The sequence below is a fragment of the Prenolepis imparis genome, unplaced genomic scaffold, assembly GCF_030444845.1.
Source record: "Prenolepis imparis isolate NDT839.2.m4 unplaced genomic scaffold, iyPreImpa1.0 SCAF_4, whole genome shotgun sequence".
NCBI lineage: Eukaryota > Metazoa > Arthropoda > Insecta > Hymenoptera > Formicidae > Prenolepis > Prenolepis imparis.
The window spans coordinates 13,364,322-13,382,771 of NW_028141162.1; the positions used below are offsets into that span (position 1 = coordinate 13,364,322).

At 31.4% G+C, this 18,450-nt stretch overlaps 2 protein-coding genes and 1 long non-coding RNA gene across 4 annotated transcripts in view; 1 reads left to right on the forward strand and 2 right to left on the reverse strand.

The window, feature by feature from the left end:
* Nucleotides 1-944: 944 nt before the first annotated feature.
* Nucleotides 945-14,508, forward strand: Tsu (40S ribosomal protein S12 homolog tsunagi). Of its 2 annotated transcripts, XM_083036497.1 has the most exons (6): nt 945-1,153; nt 1,521-1,667; nt 1,743-2,004; nt 5,853-5,983; nt 13,835-14,106; nt 14,217-14,508. In XM_083036497.1, the coding sequence occupies exons 1-5, from the start codon at nt 1,093-1,095 to the stop codon at nt 13,861-13,863; spliced, it is 630 nt and encodes a 209-aa protein (XP_082892623.1). In that variant the 5' UTR covers nt 945-1,092; the 3' UTR covers nt 13,864-14,106; nt 14,217-14,508. The 2 variants fall into 2 exon arrangements, with proteins under 2 accessions (XP_082892623.1, XP_082892624.1); XM_083036498.1 differs by lacking the exons at nt 5,853-5,983; nt 13,835-14,106; nt 14,217-14,508 and adding an exon at nt 2,079-2,169 and having other exon boundaries at nt 947-1,153.
* Rpt5 (26S proteasome regulatory subunit Rpt5) lies at nt 2,583-5,125 on the reverse strand. Its single transcript, XM_083036496.1, has 3 exons — nt 5,006-5,125; nt 3,150-4,283; nt 2,583-2,834 (listed from the first exon to the last, which is right to left on the reverse strand). Exons 1-3 carry the CDS (start codon nt 5,045-5,047, stop codon nt 2,724-2,726), a joined length of 1,287 nt encoding a protein of 428 aa, XP_082892622.1. The 5' UTR covers nt 5,048-5,125; the 3' UTR covers nt 2,583-2,723.
* Nucleotides 8,552-18,450, reverse strand: part of LOC145935306 (uncharacterized) — a 173,623-nt gene continuing 163,724 nt past the window's right edge. The window contains exon 5 of the long non-coding RNA XR_014425195.1: nt 8,552-8,807. This is a non-coding gene — a long non-coding RNA (uncharacterized LOC145935306). The remainder of the gene's footprint in view (nt 8,808-18,450) is intronic.

An 18,450-nucleotide genomic window follows, 5' to 3' on the forward strand; every position in this document is an offset into this window, starting at 1 on the left:
CTTTTATCACATTTTTACATTTAAAAACTTTATTTTTACATTGTTAGAAATATACGAATATACGAATTCAATTTACAAGATTTCTTTTTGCGCATTCGTAAAGAGAAATTAATATTAATAAATATATAATATTTATAATTGTTATTGTAATTATAATTTAATTAATTTGATAATTTTAAATATTTGTTATTATTTATAATTATCATTTTATATTATATGGTAATATTAGTACAGAGAAATTGCTTATTTTTGTATTTCTAGAAATACTAATGCGATTTATTTAATACAAAGATGATTTAAAAAATTTCTCTTTATGCATATATAGACTCAAAAAGAAATTATATTTTTTATATAATGTATACTTTTGTGAGTATACATTTTGCACATCTATATATTATTATGTATTTTTTATTATATATTTATTTATTTTATAATTAATTAAATCTGTTCGCTAAATAAAGTAATAAATCATGTAATAAAATAATACATTATCTTTATGTTCATAATACATTGATGATGTTTATGTATATTCCTGTATTAATTATAATAAATATATCTAAAATTTACTATAATAAATATAAAAACCATTTATTATTTCATTTCTATATATAGCTACATGATTACTTAGTTTACAAATATTTCTATTATGCTTTAAAAATCTGTCTGTATCTAATAATATATTGTATATTATATTATATTAATGTATTGTTTGTATATGTTATATATAAATATATAAATATATATTACATATAATAAATAATGAAATATTATCAACTAAATTTCGAATTGTTTGTAAGTCGAGACATTATTATAAAATGTTAATAATGTTTATAATATTTATTATAAATATTATATGATACTTTTATTTTCCGTATATATGTATATAAAATCATTCAAAATGTAGATGGCAGCAAGCAGCAACGAGAATCTCGGAAACGCCAAAATGGCTGTTTTCTAGTATATGTGTAGGTGTAGCACTCCTTCAGAATCATTCCCTATTTTTCGGAGAGAGTTTATGTCATCCTATTCTCTGCAATTCTTGTTTGTCATAAATCAAGATACAAAACAGAAACAGTTACATATTAAATAGCCATGGCGGATGTTTTGGACATTGATAATGCCGAGGAGTTCGAAGTCGATGATGAAGGAGATCGTAAGTCTCGTCTTTTTATGGGTGTTTTGCAAGCATCAATTTTAGTATATAACCTCATTTTCGTATTCTTCGATATGTTTTTTCTATTGTTGTATTTTACTATCATATATTTATACATTTTTATTATTTGTAATCAGTTGAATATCATATTTCTCTCTCTCTCTCTCTCTCTCTCTCTCTCTCTCTCTCTCTCTCTCTCTCTCTCTCTCTCTCACTAAATTTTAAAATAACATAATTATATTGAAAAATATTGCAAGTTTTCTCTCAATCTCACCTGAATTCATTAGATATTTGCAAATATTTATAAGAAGAGATTGATATTCGAATTATAATGTATAGATTTTTAATTACTTTTTGACATTTTTAGAGGGTATTGCTCGTCTTAAGGAAAAGGCAAAGAGAAGGAAAGGTAGAGGTCATGGTGCAGAATTAGTATCAACAAGAGATGATGTTGGCCATTATGAATCCATGAATATAGTTGAAGAAGATGATAATGAGCCTGGTCCTCAAAGATGTAAGAATGTTTTCTTTGTAACATTTTATAAATTGTGAGACTTACAATATACTCTTATTATCTTCATGTTTTTAGCTGTGGAAGGATGGATCTTATTCATAAATTCAGTACACGAAGAGGCACAGGAGGATGATATTCAGGATAAATTCTCTGAATTTGGCCAGATAAAAAACTTGCATTTAAATTTGGACAGAAGGACAGGATTTCTGAAGGGCTATGCACTGGTAGAATATGAAACATTTAAGGAAGCACAAGCTGCAAAAGAAGCTCTAAATGGTACCGAGATCTTAGGTCAGGCTATTTCTGTCGATTGGTGTTTCGTGAAAGGACCAAAGAAGTAAGTAATCCTATGTAATTCTCAAAATTTTTAAACCTTATATATATTATTTCTTTGACATACCCATTTTATAGGATCAGAAAAAGAAGTCACAGAAGGCGATAAGCATAGAACAAATAAAATATGTATCGTATATATGAAAACATAAAAGGTTTCGTATAAATATTTTAATTCACAGTTCCTTTCAGATTCCTGGCATTGTTTCCTACAAAATTTTTGGTTTAGTTTCGTACATTAGATAAATTTCTATAAAACACATATAGTGTGACATTTCAGTGTTAAATTAATAATTAAAATTTTATTTTTATAAATGATGTGGCATCATCAGTAATATTTAATAAAAATTTTAATTACATCTAATACTTAATGATTTTTATAAATAAAAATAGATAAAATTTGAAATTTGAATGGGCAATATGTATTTCATATATTGAGTCGTAAAGTTTGACTTTTCAATCCATATTGTGAAATAATATTTAAATAATATATGTATTTGTAGAAAGTACAAAAAGATTGTGGTAAAATAAGCGTAACATTTTTTAAAATTTCTTTTTATACAAACGGCTTTCAGAGAAGAATACTTATTTAGCTGTTTATTATATATAATTCGTATTTGCTAACAAATCTAGAAGTATTGAGACAAGATTTATTCCTCTCTCTTTCTCTACTATATTTATTATACAAAAGGTATCTTAATAACTGATGAGTGGCAGAGCATATTAAGCATAATAATTCAGATTTGCTTTCTTTTTCGCTTGAACTTCGTTGATAGCTTCCATCAAATCTTCGTGAGTCACTTCTGTTGCATTGCGTCGTAATGCTATCATACCCTGTAAACATATTTTGATGAGTTAGAATGTGTAGAAAAGATCGAGTTAGAATAAGCCATAAGTTAATTGGATAAATATAATGACTTAAATGGTATAATATTAACAATTGTTATTAAAATAATTAAGAATACAAATAATTAATTATTAAATAAGACTAATGTTATATTTGTTTTATAATTGTTATATTTGAATATAAAAAAAAGTTTTATATTTTATTTTATTTTGAATTCTAAAGAATAAATATTTTTATCACATTGAATAAGTCATTGTATTTGCACTATTAGTATGATTAGATCGATATGTAAAGAGACTTACTGCTTCTACACAAACAGCTTTGCATTGCGCTCCGTTAAAATCATCTGTTGATCTGGATAATTCCTCAAAATTCACATCTTGAGACATATTCATTTTGCGTGAATGAATTTGCATGATGCGTGCTCTGGCTTCCTCGTTAGGATGTGGGAATTCGATTTTCCTATCCAAGCGTCCAGATCTCAATAAGGCTGGATCTAAAATGTCTACTCTATTCGTGGCGGCAATTACTTTGATGTCGGCGGTCGAGCTAAAACCATCTAATTGATTCAATAGCTCCAACATAGTGCGCTGTACCTCTCTGTCACCCGCTTTCTCTGAATCGAAACGCTTTGTACCGATAGCATCTAACTCATCGATGAATATTATCGCCGGTGCTTTTTCCTTGGCCAAGGAGAACGCGTCTCTGACTAATTTCGCGCCGTCACCAATGAACATCTGTACTAGTTGTGGACCGGCCAGTTTTAGAAAGGTAGATTTTGTTTGGGCAGCACAGGCTCTAGCTAGCAAAGTCTTTCCAGTTCCAGGAGGACCGTAGAGTAGAACGCCCTTAGGAGGCTGTATTCCTAGGTTTTCGAATTTCTCCTTGTGCGTCATAGGCAATACTACAGCTTCGATTAACTCTTGAATTTGTTTGTCCAGTCCACCGATATCCGAATACTGTTCCGTAGGTCTTTCGTCTACTTCCATAGCTTTGACTCTGGCGTCGTACTCGGCCGGCAGAGTCTCTAGCACGAGGTAACTATCTTTGTTCACACCCACCAAATCACCTGGCTTCAGTGATTCGGCGTCAACCAGACCGATCACGGGTAGAAAGTATGTCTGACGGGTCGACGTCTTTATAACTGCACACTTGCCCTTCCTCTGCGCATCTAAATCAACCACTGCCCCATCTTCCTCCCCCATGTCCTGTGGGTCTACGTCTAACAACTCGATGACGTTGGACACTAGGTATGGTAGGGTCTTGTTTACCTTGATCTTCTCTGTATTTTCTTTGATCTTATCATTCTGTGCCTGGAGTTCATGTGAAATCCGCATCACTTCGCTCTTCATTATCTTGATTTCGTTATCCAGAAGTCGCGTACGTGATACGATTTCGTCCGTGGACATTCGCAGGACATCTTCTCCTAGTGTCTCCTATAAAACAAAATGCCATAGTCATTTTCATAGAGTTCTTTGTTATAAAAATCATTAAGTATTATATGTAACAAGGATGTTTTTATACTTTTATGATATATATATATATATACGTTATATATTTTAGAGAATTGAAAATAAAAACTATATTTTATACAATCACTGTACACAAGGAAAACAAATATGTTTCTGAATATGCAACATTTACATCACAAATATTCATTATTAATATCTTCAATCCATTCTCAAAAATTCTATTATAGAAATGTTTGTGTACTACGATTCGCAGAGTAAATTTAAATCAAATGCAATTACTCATATTAATCAAATTAAATTTAAATGAAATTTCATTCTTGTTCTTTATAATTTTGGGAAGATGATTTTGACATATAATTTTGATGAAAAAAAACAAATGATAAAAAATTTTGATTAATATCATTTCTTTTTGTAATATGACTGCAGAATGAAAAATGTTAATACATTGTCATTATAATCAATCTTTAGACTCAATATTGAAAGAGCATAAATGCATGAAATAGAAAATGAAAATGTTAATCAATTTGCCCTAATTGCTAGCAAATATAGCAAGGTATATATGTATGTATCCTTAGATATGCTTGTCATTCAGTGCCATAACCTATAAAACACACAAGTATTAAACAATTTTCTCTAGTTAGACTCTATTCTTTTAAAAAGAAGAAAGAAGAAACAAGAACATGTACCTCGCCATCCTCCCAAATAGATTTATCCTCGAGCGTAGCCATTTGAAAGCTTTTACTTAATCACTCTTTTTCAGCTTACTGTAAATTCTTTAAAGGATCGGCCATAGACGTATGAAATTTAGGAAGGGAGGGGGAAATATATGATCGTACCGACTGATTAGTTTTTCGCTGAATTCGTATGCGGATCAATAGATGACAGCACATATCGCGTTTGCGTGCTACTTCATCCTTTATTTTGATTTAAACTGAAAGTTTCATAAAGTTGTGAGAGAGTAACAACGCGGTCTATAATCGAATTTTGTTGAAATCTTTATTCTTCCAGTTCAATTCTATCCTTAATTAAAGGTAAGCTTTGTGAAAAAGTTCTATTTGAGATTTAAGAGCTATTAATTAAAATCTGATATATAAATCTGATACATAAATCTTCGAAAAAAGGACACGACCTAACCTGTGTGTTAAATTATTCTTTGTGCGTAAATCGTTTGCATCAATCGAATGTAACAGATATATATACCTTGAGATATTATCACAGTCAAAAATATAAACGAAAAGATATAAACAGAGTGAATAATCTACAAATATAATAACAATCTTGTTTTGTAACAATCTTTTTAGTATATATACATTGTGTTTCTTTTTATATATATAAAATCAAGATTAATTGCAATTAGTTAAAATAAAGAGATATAATATATAAAAATCGCGTAAAATTTAAATATTTTTATTGTAAATAAGAAATAAAAAATTGCAAACATCATCGAGCAAAAAAACAAAGATATTTAAGATGATAAGATGCATTTCCAAGTTTTCAAAGTTAATAATTTGCGATAAATTATTTGTTGTGCAGGATCTACGTACCTATACATACACAGCGAAGATGCACCATACTTCCACAAGTTCTGCATACGAGGATCACTGCATCCGTATACTATGGCTTGCATCTCCAAGGGATGCATCTAGACGTGTTCCGGCTAATCGGTAAGCAACGAGTTTATAACGGATAACTGCAGCTTTCATTAAACTCTATTAACGCTAATTACAGAATAACTGAAGGCTAATTACAGAATAATTATAACACACGTAAATAAGTACGCTATATATGAGCCTGTAGCGCGAAGACAGTTAATAAATGAGTTAATTTACATATTGATATATTGCACGTGGCTTGAACACCAAATCTTACTTTAGGGACGGGCTGCAACTCGTCCCCGCGCAATAATTTTTCATTACCATTTGGCTGTGCAAAAAGTGTGTAAAATAATGTGCTATGAACAAGTACGTGTGTGATATTTCGCAGAGTAGATTATCAAAAAAAGAGTCTAAATAATTTTATATGCCTAAATAATTTTGTTGGTAAATACATGGTCGTATACGATTCGATAACTTTTATAAACAAATGCGATTTAATATATATATTTCTTAATGCATATTCCTATTATAATGAGAATATAAAAACGTATATACAATACATTCGTGATCTGAAATTCAAAGATCGCAATATGCTATACATTACTTGCACTCTATAATCGGGTTGGTAGCAGAAGGAATTATCGTGTTTAAATTGGCAAAGAAAGTTTGGCGTTCAATAAATCGACAGTGCTTATGCTTTCTTTTACTGGTAGCTAACTATCGCGACCTGTTAAGCACGATCCCGAATCGTATAAAGTATCAGATTTTACCCCGGTTATGAAGTTCAGGTCTTAAGAGAAGTGCCGGGAGTTTTACAACTTTTATCGCGGGCGTGTAAAATATATCTGGAAGGATATATTATCGAATTTCCATATCGACGTCCTCTGTCGAATAAGAGTCCGTCGACTCCGAGTTTTTATAACCGATCATAATTCAAAGCCGTGCATTATCAACTCTGCGAGACTCTTGGTCATCATCTTGAGAGTCACGTTTAATAATACTTCAATGAAGTGTGAGAAAAGTATATAAGATCGAATATTCATAAAGGAATCGAAAATACGTATCGATGTCATGTGTATGCATTTTGCTTTGCCTCAAGTTTTGCTTTGCACATTTATACACAATAATCCAGTAGAAATTTATTTTGGATCTTTTATAATTTTTCATTGTTTTACAACTATTAATTATCTAGGAGACAATATTACGTTTTCAACATGTGTAACGTAAACTAATTAAAAAAGAAACCGTTTGCAATTAAACTCTTCAATTTTAAGAATTTATAGCTATGCTATAAAAATAAGAAATATAAATAACTTCTTTCTTTTTTCTTCCTTTTTATCGCTTTTTAACTCTGTTATTTTATTGGAGTTTGTTTATTTTTTTAAATGCGATAACTCTGTAAGTATCGAGGAAGTGGATAGGGGAAATGGAGATATTGTTCGTAACATTTCTAAATTTCATAACTTTGTCAATATTTTCAATTTTAAGTACATTTATTAAATACCGTAAAAATGAAGATGATTTTATGACAGATTAAATAATTGTGATACACGTACGATAACTTTAATTAATTATTAATTATTTAGATAAGATTACGACTAAAATAATTTTTTAAATTGATTATAGACTATTTGTGTAATCAATAATTATAAAATACAAGATTATTATTACTGTTCTTTCTTGAATATTTGTCGCATTTTCTTGATTTTCACACAAACAAAAAATGAAATAAAGATACATACACGTACCTTTGTTTCTTTTTTTATTTGTGTGAAAATCTAGAAAAGATGCGATAAATATTTAAAACAGAATATATAATAATAATCTTGTATTTTATTAATTATTGATTACAAATTACACATATAGTCTATAACCAATTTCAAAAATTATTTTAGTCATAATCTTATCTAAATAATTAATAATTAATTAAAATTATTATAGAAATAATTTATTACTAATACGATCCGAAAAGAGCATAAAGGATACATTGATATAGCAGCGAATATATCAAAAACAAACTTTTAGACAAGGCTATCTAAGAGCTATCTGGTTTAGCCAACAAGACTGATGACTTCGATATAATTATTCGATATAACGAAGCATGATCAAATTTCTCGCGCTAACGAACATCGCAAGTTTTCCAAGTTATTATGTCTCTTACTTACGATGGAAGACGATATCATTTTCGATGCGGTACATGCGAGGAGATTGTTGATGTCAAAAATACCAGTCCTCGCTCCATTACTTCTCTGATAAATGTTAACACGTATCGTATCGCATAATAAATGTTTCCGCTGGTTCTCATAAATTTCGGATAATTCTCCGACCCCTTATTCTAGCGATAAAGAATCGTTTCAAGTATTATTCGCGTGATTACTTTTCCTTTAATCTTCTTCTAAAAACTCTTTACAACAACCCTAAAATTGGCATTAACATTAATCTTATCGTGATTTAAAAAGAGATTTAAGTATTAGTCTTAATTAAAAATTCTTTTGAGAATTAAAATAAAAAAAAAAGGAACTGAAGATATATTATAAAAATAGCATGATTATATTATAGTCAATTGCAATATTGTTATTCTACATCACTCTATTTCACTATTCTGATTTATCTTATATTTTCTGAGGTTTTGGCGCTTTCTAGATGCATATGTTGTTGCAGCTACATGCGAGATTGCATCGTTGAAATGCTAAATAGTGACCATGTAAATGTACGCTAATTAAGCTCGAATATTGTTCAGCACGAGCGTTGTTCGATGAATTTGATATTCGCCTTGTGTATCGTTATTCCGCTTGATGGATTAATTACTGACAGCTCGTTGAGTGCCCGATAATGCATAAAATCTTATGCAATTCTTTCTTGCGTGTTTGCTGTCGCAATACGACGTAAGAATCTGTAACACAATTATTAATTTATTATTAATGTAACAAATAATGATCAACTTTATCTCATAATAATTAATTACGCAGTAATTAATCGTTATTGGACGGTGGGATAAGAGATAATATATTGTATTAATAATGCTATATAAATGGTACGCAATTTTATGCGTAGGCCATAAAAGATTATAAACATGTACACTATTAAAATTTTGCTTTATTTCATATAATAGATCGCTTTAATTAAATTCAATATCAGGAACTGTCGATTAAAATTCGCATGATAAATGCAATAGATGAGATAAACTTTTGGAATTTTGGCGAGATGCCGTAATTAATGTATAATTTTTGCCGATATGCGCGTATCTAATGATAAATTTATGAGTCTTCATTGTTTCATGATAGTAATAACCATCGATGAGTGCGTCGCTTGGAATTTAACGTTCACGACAGCCATCAAAAGCCATCGCGAAACCTTTTAGGCCAGACGTTATTAAATTACGCTGACTTGACCCACATTCCACGTGCACGTCCTTTTCTTTTTTACTTAAAGTCTGCCTGCAAAACGTTCCGACGACGTTCGGTAGTGACTTTTAAGTGCGGCACCTTGCCGCGACGTTCGGTCTCAAACTTCTGAAAAACGGGGGGAACTGACTTCGGTAAGTCGATTGACGGAACGAGGTAAAAACCGACGGTGACCCGATTTCCGGCGTTTTCCGAGCACAGCTTGGAGAGAAGACTTGAGGGGGAATTGGGCACCGGGGCTTCAATTTAAGATTTATTAATATGCAAACACGAAACTCACTCGTGGCGTCAAACAAGAAGCTGATTTTCAGAGAATCGCTTGACTTCAAAATAAGCCATTGTCGAGTCAACGTTTCCGCAAATTGGACCATCCAATCTTGTTTTTGAGGAGGCAAAGTTTTAAGCCCAAGTACTCAATTTCATCGCGCATAGAAATACATGTTAATTACCAGCCATTCTGAGATAGCTCGTCCTTAAGTCCTGTAACTTCCGTCCTGACAAGGACTCGTCCGCGTCGGCGTCACCGAGAGACCGTATTTCTTAATGCGAAAGACGTCATTAATTGAAAAAGCGCGCGCGCGCGCATCGCGAAGGGTAATTGCGGAAATGGGAGTTCCTTCCGGTCCAAGTTCCGGTCGCAACCATAGCGCTACAGGATTGTTAAAACAAATCCTTTGTAGCGGGCGCGAGGTAATTCCATTAATTGGACTCGAGGGAAGGAAGAGAGTGCAGGTGTGCAAACAGAACCTCGGCAACGAGGTGAACACGAATCTCATCCCTTCGTTTGCACAATCGCGCGCGAATCCAACGCCGACAAAGAAAAAGACTGATTATTTATTTAGCGTCGAGAAGTTCGTCGTCAAATGCGATGGCAAAAACTCAATAGGGAAGAAAGAAGCTGCGTTGGTGGTCGAGTAATGAGATAGTTGCGTTACACCCTCGGTTTAGTCGTTAAACGAGGAAAATCTCCCAATGATATCGATTGAAATCACATTGTTAAGTTTTCGGATAATGTCAAAATAATAGTTTAAATTGACAGTATTATGCGGAGAGACGAACTATATCCCTGTGAAGAAACGTGATAAAGTTCGGTGAAGTTCACAGTGAAGTTTAGAAAATCAGTGATGTAACTTTGATAACGCAATATGGTATTATAAAACATCAAGTTACACTACGTCAGCGAGCAATTATTATTAAATAGTTTTGATTGATTAAACTTGCGATTCTCAAAACTTCGCAATCCCCCTCAAATGATAAATGATTCTTTTTCCATCGGCCTCGTCTCTTTCGTCATTCTTTCCGCCCGCGTATCTGCCTTGAATATAATTATTGATTTTATCGAAATTGAGATTGGAAAATAGATAATAATCTATTACTTTTTTTTATAATGAAAGAAAACCTCTTTTCATTAAACTCTGGTTTTATCATGAATTTCCAATTGTAGAATCAATTAATAGGACCGATTACATTTATGACTGAAAATTAAAAATTTCTACACAAAGAGATGAATATATCTAATTATTTAAAATTTAAAGATCTAGAATATTTAGTAGATTTTAATTATCTGTTCTCTCTCTCTCTCTCTCTCTCTCTCTCTCTCTCTCTCTCTCTCTCTCTCTCTTTTTCTCTCTTTCTAATTAATATTTTTAATACGGTATTCAGCTAAAGGGAACAAATGAGAAACCCTTTATCCGCTTACTGCAAATCCTTCAAACGTACACGCTTCGTAGTTCATGAGAAGTTGACTACGTGCAGTAATTTATCATCTGTCTGCAGGTGATCTTGTACTTTCAAATTCACGAAGCATGTAAGATGCGTTTTCATTTACGGAAATACCAATTAAATTTCACGCAAATCCGTAATGCAATTTATTCTCTCCAATTTACACGGCATACTTTTTATAAGTTAAGTATGATTACGATAAATACATACACACACGAATATTCAGGCAATGCAAAATGTTTTATTCAATCGAATTCTAATAATAATATAAACTCTAAAGAAATCTCAATTAATTATTTTTTGTGGATTTATAATTTCATTGAAAGAAATACCGAATCGATCGTTTGACGATCGCTACTTTAATTTATCGGTTCGGAGATTGAAATAAATTTCGCGCGGCAAGAAGGATTATGAGTAATTAATGTGGTCGCCAATTTGGTGGTCGATCGTGTCCATTAACTGATTTTAATTGAATGACTTCTGTCGCCGATATACAGTTGCTAAGGTTACAAATATCCCAAATTAACCGGATATCATTTATGCCACGAGCAAAGATAACAAATGCGGCGAAGAACCAACGTGAATTGCGAGATACAATCTCGATCTACATTCGAGAATCTTCAATTCCTGGTATCGCATTCGGGTTAATTAGCGTCTCATCGCGATGCAGATCCCGCGTGTCTCTCATGTCTCTCAAGTGGGCCGGAATGGGTAATAGCGACTAATCGATAATATTAATAACGTTGCGCCAATAATCGCCGATCGCTTACAGACGGGATGGCAAAGAAACAATGTCGGAATGTTGATCGACAATGTCACCGAACCGTGTAACTTATCGGAAGAACGTACAATAGCCGCAAGTTATGCCGTTTTATTTTCGAATACCGTGGAATTATTTCTATATAATGTGAAAAATGTTGAAAAATATTTATTTCTTGATTCTATCGTTAAAATGATAAGAGGATTTGTATAGGCATTTTGTCCAAAAAAGTCTTCTCCGACTTTATTAATTCAGATTCGTCTGACTAAACTCGATTTACTCTACTTTCAAAGCGAGAGCTTTTGACATCGTATTAAACTTCAAGTTTTTATTGTTGGATATCGATTAGTTTGTCTTATATTAGCAGAAATTAATGAACAATGTAATTATTCAAAGAATATGTTTAATATACGTATTTTTTGTATTTATTCGTGTAATACGCAACTGATTATATCAATTATATAAAAAAGTAGAACACAAGCGCGCGCTACGCGTGCACTATTTCTCGATTTTGTATAAAAAAGAATGAGATTTTTATATAAAGTTTGCTAATTAAATTTTAAAATAAAAGTATGTTATAAAAATTAAAATAATAATGTTATAAATAATATGTTATAATACTTTAAACTCGAATAATATTTTTTGATAGAAATCAGCTGATAACTGTAAAAAAATATTAATCGAGGATAAAGTATTATAACATATTATTTACAACATATTACTATTTTAATTTTTATAACATATTATTACTTTGAAATTTAATAAACAAATTAACGTTTTAATCAGCTGATTTCTATCAAAAAATATTAATAAAGCGTTAATTTGTTAATTAAATTTTAAAATAAAAATATGTTATACAAATTTAAATAATAATGTTTTAAATCATATGTTATAATTCCTTAAACTCGATTAATATTTTTTACAGTTATCAGTTGATTTCTGTAAAAAAATATTAATTGCAGATAAGGCATTATAATATTACAACATATTACTATTTTAAATTTTATACTCTATTATTATTTTAAAATTTAATTGGCAAATTAACGGTTTATATTATTTATAAACTATATTATATTAGTTATTAATATTTTTTGACAGAAATCAGCTGATTAAAGCGTTAATTTGCTAATTAAATTTTAAAATAATAATATGTCATAAAAATTAAAATAACAATATGTTTTAAATAATATGTTATAATTTCTTAAATTCGATTAATATTTTTGACAGTTATCAGCTGATATTTCTGTCAAATATATTAATTGCAGATAAAGCATTATAACATATTATTTACAACATTATTACTATTTTAAATTTTATAATCTATTATTATTTTAAAATTTAATTCGCAAATTAACGCTTTATTAATATTTTTTGATAGAAATCAGCTGATTAAATCGTTAATTTGCTAATTAAATTTAAAAATAATATTATATTATAAAAATTAAAATAATAATATGTTTTAAATAAAATTATAATACTTTAAACTCGATTAATATTTTTTGACAGTTATCAGCTGATTTCTGTATCATTGTTGTTCTAGTCTAGTGTTAAATTGATTCTCGCAAGTATTGTTACTTTTTTTTCGCGATGTTGATTAACTGCCTCAATTTGCATTGCGGTATATTCATAACATCGAGAGGCTGTTATCGCGAGGATTAGCAGTTTGATAGTTTGACAGTTTATCCAAAATAAAATTAAATAAAATAATAATATGTTCTATAATAATATAATAATATGTTCTAAATAATATGATTTAATACTTTAAATTTGATTAATATTTTTGACAGTTATCAGCTGATTTCTGTCAAAAAATATTAATCGCCGATAAAGTATTACAACATATTTATATTATTATAATTATATAAAATAATAGATATATAATTTTGTAAATAATATAATATGTTATAATACTTTATCCGCGATTAATATTTTTTGACAGAAATCAGCTGATAACTGTCAAAAATATTAGTCGAGTTTAAATATTTTGTTATATTGTTTAAGTATCTCTCTATATATGTATTTTATTTGTTACAGGTAGCATTGTTGATAAGCTGCGCGCTTGACTGCGAGATTCTTGTGTCGAACGGACGTTGATTCGTAAGATTATAGTTTTCACATCGTTTTTTTTTCATTGCGCAATGTACGCGAAATACGCGTGCGATTCACGCATCGCGTCGGGAGTGCCGTGTAAAGTATCGGGCGATCGTAATTATTCGTGTTTTCGCGAGTGTCGTGAGTGCTACCATGGACCAAGAGAGGAGGAGGAGGCCAGGGGAGGTATCGGGCAATAGCGGGGCAACTGTAAGGTATGCAAAATAAATATATAATAACATTTCTTTTAAGAAACATAATTTTTGTTATATTTGTTTAAGTATCTCTATATGTATATATGTATATATTTTATTTGTTATTACAGGTAAGCTTTACATATAGGCGAGGAAGAGGAAGCCCAGGGAGGCATCAGACGACACTGGGGCAAGTTTGACTGCAAGATTTTCGAGTGTCGAACGGACGTTGATTCGTGCGCGATTATAGTTTTCGCATCGTTTTTTTCATTGCGCAATGTACGCGAAATACGTGTGCGATTCACGTGTCGTGTCGGGAGTGCCGTGTAAAGTGTCGGGCGATCGTAATTATTCGTGTTTTCGCGAGTGTCGTGCTACCATGGACCAAGAGAGGAGGAGGAGGCCCGGGGAGGCATCGTGCGACAGCGAGGCAACTGGGAGGTATGCAAAATACTTAAAAACATTCTTTTCTAAACTGCATTAAGATATTCGACCGTTTCCAGATTTTCAAAACACCCTGTACACACACACACACACACACACACACACACACACACACACACACACACACACACACACATGTATAATACATAATTTGAATATTTTGTTTTCAGATCAATGTGCTGTGTACTACAACTCCGCTATTGCAGGTATCGGTGAGTGAGAAATTGTTTATTTTATTTTTTATAACAACTCTATTGCGGTAATGGGGGTATATGAAGCTGGCGTCTCATTCCTAGAAACTTATAAATAATTAATAGTTCTGGTTTTATTTTCAATCGTTCTACTATTGAAGATAAAGCCAGAACTCCTAATTATTTATATTAAAACTTATATTATTTTAAAATTTAATTAGCAAATTAATATTTTTATTAATATCTTTTGAAATTAGCTGATAATAAAACGTTAATATGCTAATTAAATTTTAAAATAATAATATCTTGAAAATATTAAAATAGTATATATCTTAAATAATATGTTATAATACCTTATCCGCAATTAATATTTTTTGACAGAAATCAGCTGATAATTGTCAAAAATATTAATTGAATTGAAAGTATTATAACATCCCTTTCTAAAAAAGGAATGTTAAACATGCCTTTTTTTAGAAAAGGACTCGAACCTGGACGAAATTGATTCGCGAACTCTCTATAAGTACTTCGAAAAACAAAAACAGTACATTTGAAGTACATTCAAGTTTGGATCAAGATTGTTTGAATCATTTATGATATCTTATGAGATATGAATTAGCGATGGGATTATGTATCTTATAAGTAGGTTTGAATTTGTTTGTGTGGTTTCGAACTTTTTTACGATTACTTCGAAAAAATAGCACTTTTGAATAGATTCGAACCTGGATGAGATAAGTTCAAACTCTTTATAAGTACCTCGATAAGCAAGAGCGATTTTTGCATTACATTCGGACCTAGATCAAGCATATTAGAATCTTTTATGAGTACATATGAGATATATGTATATTAGCAATTTGAGATTATGTATCTTACAAATAAGTTTGAATTTATTTGCATGGTTTCGAACTCTCTATGATCACTTCGAAAAAAAATACAGTATTTTTGAGCAGTCGAATTTAGATGAAATAGGTTCTCTATAAGTGTCTCGAAAAATAAGAGCAGTATTTCAAATATATTCAAACTCGGACTAACAAGTATGTTCGAATCTTTTATAAGTACTCATAAGTATGAGATGTCTATATGTGTATGTGGAGATAGGTGAAATGTTTGGGTGAAATAGAAAATGTACATATGGGTAAATGTATAACAACTATCATGAATACATATTTTAATTTTGTTAGAGAGTGCGAGTACTATTTATAAAAGTACACGGAAAGAATTTTCTCTTAGAATTTACCCTGAAAATCATGATAATTGTGGGACAATATGGTATGGAAAGAATTTTATGAGAATTTCTCTGACTAAACTGCATAATAAAATTAATCAAACATATTTTATATTATAATAGATATTATTATTTTGATTGTGATAAATATTAATCAGAGAAATTTTCATGAAATTTTTTCCATACCATATTGTCCCACGATTACCATGATTTTCAGGGTAAATTCTAAGAGAAAATTCTCTCCGTGTAGTGAATGAAACTTGACTAGTGGATTCAATTTGGATTTTTAAGTACATATCGAACTCGATTTCATTTCTAATCGTTTCATGCGACGAAAGAACTTCTATTTAATAACTGCTAAACCCTTCAAAGCTCAACGTGAGATGAACGAGCGCGATATATAATTCTTATATATACTTTTTTTGTCTCGATAAAATACCTATATACATATATTTCCTGTACAATCAGTTGCATGCATAATCAATTACATGCAACACGAATGAATAAACATAAAATATATTTATAAATTCCAAAATAGTTTCATTACTTTGGGGAGGGTTCTTTTTCATTATCGCATTAAATATATGATAATTTACTATCTATTATATTTTTGCCCAACGATAAATCCTATATATTTGTAAAATGCTTGCTCTAAATTTTTGAAAACTTTACACCACTCGTAAATACCGAGATGTCGATGAACAATTATGACTCTAAGCACGTAGTTGAACTACATGAAATATTCCATTCGACTCGGTGTCAGATAGGAGTGGAAACAAGAAGAGTACCGCGTGCACTGAAAAGCGGAAAAGTTATGTTGTTTTTTTCGCACTCGCTCGCAAACTGAGAGACGTCAAGTTCACATTGGTTATTCTTCACGATTGGACGGCGTCAAATAACTTGAATAGAAAAGTGTAAAGGACCGTTGAGGTGGAAACGCAACAGACAATCAGAAGCGGAAACGCGAAGAGATGTCGAAGAACATCGGAGCATCGTGGCGGAAACTGTTCAAAAACTGCCCGAGAAACGTTGTAACTTTGACGCTAACACAGTGTATAAACTCGCGATTATTATCAGTGGCAGCGCAGAAATCGCAACGGAAGAATTCTGTATGTTAGTAAATGCAAACGTAAATAGGGTGCGCTCAACGTGTTTACGGGTTATCAACGTCAAAGCATCATAGAATCGGATTTCTACGAACGAATTCTATATAGACAATGCTTTATCATCTGTCAGTCACGTAATAATCAATTCGATAATATAATTGCATTTATATAGAGAGAGTCTTTACTTTTATCGCATTAAATTTCGCAACATTTCGTAACATTTATAAAATATTGAATAATTTAATTTTAATGATCGCAATGAAAGATTTCCTCTGCAAACTTTTTTTGTGGTACAAATTAAAAAACATACTCGATGCGAATTTTAAAAATAATTTTTGCTTTTTTAAAATTTTAATTTAATGTTACATATCTTCAAATTTTCCTCGAATGTTCTCTAAGAAAAAATCTGCATTGAATTCGCCATTTAAATTAAAAATTGTGGCACGATAGCCTCTATCGAAAGCGGAAGCCCAAGACTGTTTCAGTAGGTTGACTAATCGGGAATGCGGTCGTCTATGATCATGCGATTCGATGCATCGCATGCTATCGTCGTAGTATGTCTATCGTCATCGTTGTCGCGTGATACGCGAGTATGCGAGCGACGCGTAACGCGGAAGAGCGGAGCGCAACATCGGAGACGGAGAAAAGGCAGCACAAAGGAGAATCGGGCCATCGGAGCGTTAACCCTCGTCCGAGCGACCCCTTTTTCTAACTAGAAGAAAAAGCGAGCCCCCCCCCCTCTCTCTCTCTCTCTGTTGTTGGAATATTTTTTTACTTGTTTTATAAAAATTGCCAGAGCAAATCAAGATTGAAATATTTCGCGGAGATCAGTATGCAAATTATCCCTTCAAAATGTGTAAACAACGTTTATGGAACCGTCAGCCTTTTCCCTATTTTTTCTCCTTAAAATTGAGAAACAGTTATTTAAAGAAAGAAAATTTATCTTAATTATATTCTCTCAATGTTATATAAAAAATCTAATCAAATTTTTTTAAATGCGACTACTACTAATTTTCTCTCTCTCTCTCTCTCTCTCTCTCTCATTTGCGATAGCATTTTGGCACCATTTGTGACGTAGATATACCGCATCACACAATCGGTTGCATATTGCATATCTTGGTACACGTATAACGCGTCGTCGAGTGGCCAATTTTATTTTTGTTCTGCATCCAAAAAAAATATCAATCCGATTCCATTTTCAAACATCATCCGTGAATGAAATACAGTTAGGATCACTCTACTTTGTTTTGCTCTCGTATCAAAATATTGGTGATTACGATTCCGAATAGATCTGTCGGCAGCTTCCGTTGTTTCATTTCAACGTTAAACTTCTGCTTCATTCAAAAGGAGAAAAAGAGAACATCCCGGGGGTCGATCCGGACCGGAAAGGCCGGACGATATC

Bases quoted from the DNA above. Each gene is read 5' to 3' on its own strand.
- Rpt5 (XM_083036496.1), bottom strand. From the start codon at position 5,047: ATGGCTACGCTCGAGGATAAATCTATTTGGGAGGATGGCGAG. The intron at 4,284-5,005 runs GTACATGTTCTT...TTTGTTTTATAG, and splicing joins CTATTTGGGAGGATGGCGAG to GAGACACTAGGAGAAGATGT. The intron at 2,835-3,149 runs GTAAGTCTCTTT...ATATGTTTACAG, and splicing joins AAGCTGTTTGTGTAGAAGCA to GGTATGATAGCATTACGACG.
- Tsu (XM_083036497.1), top strand. From the start codon at position 1,093: ATGGCGGATGTTTTGGACATTGATAATGCCGAGGAGTTCGAAGTCGAT. The intron at 1,154-1,520 runs GTAAGTCTCGTC...TGACATTTTTAG, and splicing joins AGTCGATGATGAAGGAGATC to AGGGTATTGCTCGTCTTAAG. The intron at 2,005-5,852 runs GTAAGTAATCCT...TTTGTTGTGCAG, and splicing joins TTCGTGAAAGGACCAAAGAA to GATCTACGTACCTATACATA.